Raw genomic sequence first — 7,579 nt, 5'->3', positions numbered from 1 at the left:
GAAACAACATGTTTAAAATTATCTTAGTATAATGATTATGTGGGTGTTTTCAGAAATAGAGATTGAAGGATGGCTTCGGCACCAAATCCAGACCATTATTCTCCATTGTCACCATCCGTGACTTCAAATTCCTCCTTGGTGCTTCATATAATTTACATATCCTTCATGTACCTCATAGACACAAAAGAGATAATATATGGTATTCACAATTTCTGTTAAAGATTTTGTACCACAGAGTATCCAGGGTAGCCTGGTAAATACTGAGGGAAAATGTGAGGTGTTTCCATTTTAAATTTGATTTTTTAAATTATTATTATTGTTTTCATTCATTTTGCATACTGACCACGGTTCTCCCTCCCTCCTCTGCTTAGTGTAATGCCCCAAACTGAAAATCTACAGAATTTATAGAGATCCACACACACAGTAAACCATTCATTTCGACTCTTAGATTTCAGCCTCAGTTTCACTATCAACTTTGGGGGTCACTGTCTCCCTAAATATTTTTACAAGATACAGCTCAATATCACCCTGACACAGGTCAATAGAATATCTCAGGGTCTGTGTTCTCACAGTATCACATCGTAGCTATGGGACTAAACATGAAACAGAATGTGCTAACTAAGCCCACACAAGGGGTGGTAACCAAAACCTCCCATTATTAAACTGCTCTGGTACAACACCACACAGCTTTTCCAGGGGACACAATCAGATAACAAAACTTAGGTATGAGGTGATCCCAGGCCTACAGGATTCTTATCTAATTTCCTCTGGCAAGGTTAATAAGTTCAGCTCCCCACTGTCCACAGAGGAAGCCCACACTTACCTCACAGGGACAAGCTGAGATCATATCTTAGAAAGAGGCTGAAGTTTCAGTGCCTGCAGGCCCACCAGTAACCAACACAGCCTATCAAAAGAAGGGCATGACTGAAGGGCGGGGACAACTGTATACATACTTGGGATTTAAAGCCTGAGGAAGGTGTTGCTGAGCCAGATCTTGGGACCTCAGCAATTTTTGAAGAGTTGAGTCTGTGGAACACACTGAGGCAGCAGCAGTCACCACAGGTGAGACCCTGCCAATGCAAAGGCAAAATGGGACGTGGTCCTGTAGAGGAGCCTTGCGAGACTCCATGGAGAATCAGACAGATCCCCAAAAAGGAGAATATATTCTAAGGTTCAGCATCCCCACTGTGTGTAAGAAGTGAAGAAGTCAAAGAGCAAATCAGGCCCTTCCTAGGTCCAGGTTTGTTTAAGTTCCCAGTAGGAGCAAGTATGTGTCTGCCCATGGGCCTCCGGTCCTTTGAGCACCAGTAACCATCATCGTCACCTTCTGGGCAATAGAGATTGTTACTTGCACATAATCCCTATTTGAAAGTATTTTCAGTTGACATATGCAGATATAGTAAAAGGTGACATGTCCCTCCATAATCATGTGCTTTGGGGACATTTTTTAGAGACCTGGAATGCCCTGAACAAGAAATCCCACGAGAGGCTTTTTATGGTACTCCACCAGGGTGCCTGCATATGGCAATTATGGTTTCCCCCTTGTGACAACATTCTTATTGACCTAGTGAGTGTGGAGTTTGATCTCATCGTCTCAACTGTGAGCCAGAAGGAACAGTAACTGATTTTTTTTTACCACATTCTTTATAGAAGACATTTCACAAAGTTTCTATTCAAGAAGAGAGGGTTAAAGACAAGATCTAACCCTGGTATATATTAGAAAGGTTTATAATGCCATGTGGCCTGAACTTTGAGCTCATCTTGAAACTATGGGTTGATATCACATAATAGAAGTTTTAAGTCATATGAATTGCCAATCAGTGATATTCTACATTGTCCCCCTTTTTTAGCATCTGGTCCTCCATGTGTATAGAGATCTCTCTGAAATACTAAGATATAGTATGTCTGATGTTTTCATTGCTAAAATTCTGGGCATGTGGTCTTCATTTTCATGTTGGGTCTGATGATAACAAGTAGTTGATTTAGTTCAAACATTCTCAGCCTTTTCTACAATCTCTGGGAAAGTATTTGTAAGAACAATTCAAAAAAATTTATTGGTCACAGATGACTGAATTTATCTGGAAGGAATAAGAAGATGCTTATAAAATGTTTCCTTAAATGCTTAAATATAGTCATTTCTTAATTTTTTTCAAACTCAGGTCTTGAATCATGACCCCTGCTTTCTTCTTGGCCATCCTGTGCTTGCTAGTGGCTTCAGGTGTCCTAGCACTTGATCCCAGTTTGGATGCTGAATGGGAAGAATGGAAGGAAACATATGAAAAATCATACAGCAAGGTTTGTAACCTGGGAACTCTCCGGAAAAACCGCAGGGTGCATTGGCATTGCTGTTGCAAGCATAAAGGCACTCAAGCAGTCAAAGTCCCCATGCCCCAGTAAGAGATTACCTAATCACAATCATTGTTAGCACACAGTGGCCAGAGTTCCTTTTCATTAGTATGTGGGGAATGTGTGGCTATAGTGTACTGAAATTCCTCCCCTTGGCCTCTATTTACCTGCAGCTGCAAGTCTCCTTGGTCAGCCTGTCCAGGAATTCATTGGAAATAAATACTAAATATTATGCTCATTTCTAGGAGAATGAAGAACTAAGGAGATCAGTGTGGGAAAAAAACATGAAAATGATCAAACATCACAATGAGGAAAATAGCCTGGGTAAGAATGGCTTCATCATGGAAATAAACGAGTTTGGTGACATGGTGAGTGTGACATAGATTACTTCACACTCTGTTGTTTTGAGTGCCTTACACTGAGTCTTTTTCTTTTATAATCATTTATATACTTTTCCTTGAAGACTGTTGAAGAATTCAGGAAAACGATGAATTATATTCCAGTCCGGACTCACACGGAGGGAAAAAGCATCAGGAAGCGTGAAGCTGGTGGTGTTTTACCCAAATCTGTAAATTGGAGAAAGAAAGGCTATGTGACTTCTGTGAAGAAACAGGTACAACGGTGTCACAAGTCCATGTTCTTAAACCATGTTGAAGAGGAAAACACTTGGTGTGTCTGTATATACAATGAGTGTACAGAAATGGGAGATTCATTTTTTAAACAGTATTTTTATCTTTGAATATGTTGTACAATTTTACAGTGTATATGGATCCTAGCAATCTACCACATACACACACTCTAATTAGTAGCCTCCACCCTGTTTCTCTGTAGAATTTAGGCCCTGTTTTAATGTCATTAATAATCCATAAAACCAATAGGTCTCATTCAAATGTTCACATGTGTGGATTCCCAGTGGAGCATGGGCAAAGTGACAAAGTCGTGTCCTCTGACTGTTCCTTCCTAAGTGTTTATCACCTGAGACCACATCATTTTCATGAATTATGACGCTGTCTGTGTTGACAGTATACTAGTACTTACTTGTGGATGACTGTATTTTGTTTTCTGCTTAGGCTTATTGTAATTCTTGTTGGGCTTTTGCCGTGAATGGTGCCATAGAAGGACAGATGTTCAAAAAAACTGGCAACCTCACCCGCCTGAGTGTTCAGAACCTAGTGGACTGTTCTAAACCTCATGGCAATAATGGCTGTGACTGGGGTGATCCATACATTGCCTATGAGTATGTTTTGCACAATGGAGGTGTGGAAGCTGAGGCAACCTATCCATATGAAGGAAAAGTAAGTGGACATCTTACGTTACTTGGAGTGTGGGGCAATTGCAGAGATTATAATCCACTGCCTTCAGAGCTCAGGTTGGTTGGTAGAATCACTCTGTACACCACCAGACATTTCCATAGCCTTCTGGTGAGATGAATTTGGTGCAGCTCTCTTTCCTTCTGTGCACAGGAAGAATATGCCAGCTATTCCACACACTAAATAGATTTCTCCGTCACTCAAATTTCTTATGAATGGGAAGACCAATTGGTTATCATTGAAGCTATGAGAATTAATTTTCTGTTCCTAATATGCCAGTAGCATTTCACTTCCTGCAATGAGTTACACTATCCCAGACTTGAGTGTGCTCAACTGCCAAGGGCAGAGTGTTGTGGTTGTGACTCTTGTTCCCCAGGAGTTGAGTGGAAGTAACTGAGACTCTTACCTCTTTTCTTTTAAAGGAAGGACCATGCAGGTATAATCCAAAGTATTCTGCTGCTAACATCACAGGATTTGTGTCTCTCCCAAAAAGTGAGGAAAGTCTAATGGCTGCTGTAGCAACCATTGGACCCATCTCTGCTGGAATTGATATTGCCTCTGATTTTTTCATGTTCTACAAAAAAGGTTAGTATATATCATGAAATGAAAAAAAATCTTGTGATATCCCCATGGTACTACATATCCACGGGCTCACTTTTATGTATAAAATGTGATATGAGTATTTGGATTTCTGGAATTTACTCCTTTCCATTCAATAGTACAGAGTTGGGTTTTTCATCTGATATGACCCTTTACATGCAAGTTAGTATGTCATAATTCCTAATTATCACCTAGCTAATCTTTCAACTCTTCTTCACTTGCTGGCTGTTTTAAATATATAAACAGACAGAGTATCCGAAATCAAATTGTAATAGAACATCTTGAATTAAGCAATTTATACCCTGTGAGTTTAACCTGGCATGCAACTGCAGTAGCAAAATGTTAGATTCCAAGGAGTCATCTCATATGCTCACAAATAAGTGTTTTTCAACAAATCTGTGATCATTTGGATCTCTTCAGTTTTCTGTTGAAACCCTATATATGGTAGTAATCTTGGTAACAATTCACCCAGCTGTGAAGTCTGACTGTAGTTTGTGTCTTTCTGGGATCCTTGGCAGGGGCCACTGTCAGGTGGCCTTTTGCATCTCACGTCAGCTTCCATTTCATTTCCTAGGTATTTTTTATGACCCAAAATGCCACAATGATACGGTGAATCACGTAGTTCTGGTGGTTGGTTACGGATTTGAGGGAAATGAAACTGATGGCAATAACTACTGGCTGGTCAAAAACAGGTATGGCCTGTCAACAATAAAAGAAAACTGTATTTAAAATTTCAAGGGCTAATAAGATAGTTTCATGGTTAAGAACACTGGCTGCCCTTTCAGGGGACTCATGAAGAGATTGTCTGTTGCAGTCAGTATTTGGATAGCTGCCTGGAGAAACTGGTAGCACTTAAGTTGAAAAAAAAAACTGTTCTTGTTTTCCCTTGTACATGTGTGAGTGGTATGTACATATATGCATATTTGCATGTCTTCCTGACTGTAGATACATGCATGTGCAATCAGACATGTGTAGAGGTCTGATGTTAACATCATCTTTCTCAATTATTATCCAACTCCTATGTTGAGGCACCATCTCTTGCTGATGTTTTCTAATCTGGTTAGCCTATTTGTGTCAGGTATGTCCAGTGTCCTTGTCCCAAGTGCTCATGTTATGGGGACACTACAATGTCAATCTCAATTTTAAATGGCTCTTGAATTTGAGCTCAAGTCCTTAACCACTGAGATCCCTTACACTTGAACAGCCCTCATAATATGTTACCATAGCATCCCCATTCCTTTATTGGTTTCTGGGGGCCAGTGTCATGTTTGTGCTATTGCTTCCCTAAAATCCGACACATGTGCTAATTCTGAACCACATATGGGTAGAAAAGTCACCCTGTCCTTTCAATTCTGTGGCATACCCAGTCCTCTTTGATAAGCTGCTTTGTACTCATCAGTAGACCTTATGCCTTTTTTTGTACTTCTGTTAAGTTGTCCTTTTGTCAGTTATTGTTATAAATCATTCATGTTGTTTTCCTTCTACTAAATGGAACCCAAAATTCCTTTCAGCTATGGTAAAAAATGGGGCTTGCGGGGATACATGAAGATTGCCAAAGACCAGAACAACCACTGTGCAATTGCTTCATATGCTCACTATCCTATTGTGTGAGCATCCTGATGGCCACAAGGAATTATTTGGTAGGCGGCAGCATTTCCATATTAATATCATCTATTTTAGTAACCAGCCATTCCTTGCTGTGTTAAGAACTGAGTCCTAGTAGAGTCCCATTGCCATGTGAATTCTCAGAGCTTTAGTTATTTGACATTATGAACCTGTATCTGAGGAATGTTCATGGTTCATTCAGTAACTTTCTTTTAAGTTTTAGTGGATGTCCAAAGAAAATATTAAAATTCAAGTATAATTTCTAGCTTCCTTCTCTTTTCCTGGAGTTTTTTTTTGTGGACAAACACATAAATCATCTTGAATTCAGGAGTGAATGTGGTGCTGGTGTTTAGGGGGAAGGGTGGGTTACTCATCCGTGATGGATGGCTTTCTACTATTTGTTGTCCTTTCATCTGTGACAGACGGCTTTCTACCATTGGCTGTCCTTTCATCTGTGACAGATGGCTTTCTACCATTGGTTGTCATTTGCTTTTAGGATTCTATTTATCCACCAGCGACCCTGCACTGAGAGACTATATGAAGATTTCTGCATTTGACAATTTTAGCTGACACAAATTTACCCAGTGTCAATTCTTGGCCATGCTGCGCAGTGAGATGGCACCATGGACCCCTCTGCTGCATAGTGCTGTGCTGTGCCTCTCCCTTGTCCATAACTCCGACCCTGTACTAGCTTCCACTAGATCCCAGCAACTCTACTACCGTAGGACCTGCTAAACTCAACACGGCTGAAAGCATAAGGTAAAGACCTTAAAACACACTTTATCAATATGATAAATTTTCTTACAGAGGAAAGAAAGCAGTAAAGATAGAAGCAGTGAACAAAAATAATAAAATAGTTCAAGACTTAAGAGTAGAAATAGAATCAGTAAGGAGAATGCAAACTGAAGGAAAACTGGAAATGAAAGTAGGAATGTGAACATGAACATTAGAGGTAAGACTCACCAACAGATCACAAGACATGAGCGAAAGAATGTTAAGAAATTGAAGACATAAACCCATGGAATCAGCTGACCAGAACAAGGGGTTGCTCATAGACTCCAGACAGATAGCTGGGACACCAGCATAGGACTGAACCAGACCCCCTGAATGTGGATATCAGTGAGGAGGCCTGGGCAATCTATGGGGGCTCTGGTAGAGGATCAGTATTTATCCCTAGTACACTAATGGACTTTGGGAGTCCATTCCACATAGAGCAATACTGTCTCAGCCTAGATACATGGGGGAGGGCCTAGGCCCTGCTCCAAATGTTATGCCAGACTTTGAAGATCTCCCATGGAAGGCCTCACCCTCCCTGGGGAGCAGACATGGGATGGGATAGGGTGTTAGTGGGGGGCAGGGGAGGAGGGGAGGGAGAGGGAGCTGGGACTGACATGTAAAACAAGCTTGTTTCTAATTTAAATAAAAATCTGAGTAAAAAGAAATTGAATATAGAAAAATGGTTACATACATCAAAGAAAATATTAAATCTACAGAACTCCATTTACAACACATACAGGAAATCTGAGACACCATGATAAGAGCAAATCTATAAATAATAGAAACAGGATAAGGAAAAATAACTCAGGCCAAAGGCACAAAAATAATCAGAGAAGAAAATTTCCATAACTTATCAAAGAAGGAGCCTATCAAGGTATAAGAAGAATGTTAAGTAGATGGAACCAAAAAAGAAATTTCCTTTAGCACATAACCAAAATATT

General features: G+C 40.1%; 1 protein-coding gene across 2 annotated transcripts; it reads left to right on the top strand.

Annotated features, from left to right (window-relative positions):
* Positions 1–2,169: 2,169 nt before the first annotated feature.
* On the top strand, positions 2,170–5,867 carry LOC100772611 (cathepsin R). Of its 2 annotated transcripts, none has more exons than XM_027410029.2 (7): positions 2,170–2,295; positions 2,595–2,714; positions 2,810–2,959; positions 3,417–3,641; positions 4,079–4,241; positions 4,831–4,948; positions 5,768–5,867. In XM_027410029.2, the coding sequence occupies exons 1-7, from the start codon at positions 2,170–2,172 to the stop codon at positions 5,865–5,867; spliced, it is 1,002 nt and encodes a 333-aa protein (XP_027265830.1). The 2 variants fall into 2 exon arrangements, with proteins under 2 accessions (XP_027265830.1, XP_027265829.1); XM_027410028.2 differs by having other exon boundaries at positions 2,592–2,714.
* Positions 5,868–7,579: the final 1,712 nt, after the last annotated feature.

The sequence above is a fragment of the Cricetulus griseus genome, chromosome 3, assembly GCF_003668045.3.
Source record: "Cricetulus griseus strain 17A/GY chromosome 3, alternate assembly CriGri-PICRH-1.0, whole genome shotgun sequence".
In the NCBI taxonomy this organism is placed as follows: Eukaryota; Metazoa; Chordata; class Mammalia; order Rodentia; family Cricetidae; genus Cricetulus; species Cricetulus griseus.
Note: the sequence above shows the minus strand (reverse complement) of the source record. Positions and strands in the feature narration are given on the sequence as shown.

Excerpts from the sequence above, each read along its gene's own strand:
- LOC100772611 (XM_027410028.2), top strand. The coding sequence starts at position 2,170 with ATGACCCCTGCTTTCTTCTTGGCCATCCTGTGCTTGCTAGTGGCTTCA. Across the intron at positions 2,296-2,591 it reads ATGAAAAATCATACAGCAAG|GAGAATGAAGAACTAAGGAG; the intron begins GTTTGTAACCTG and ends GCTCATTTCTAG. Across the intron at positions 2,960-3,416 it reads TGACTTCTGTGAAGAAACAG|GCTTATTGTAATTCTTGTTG; the intron begins GTACAACGGTGT and ends TTTTCTGCTTAG.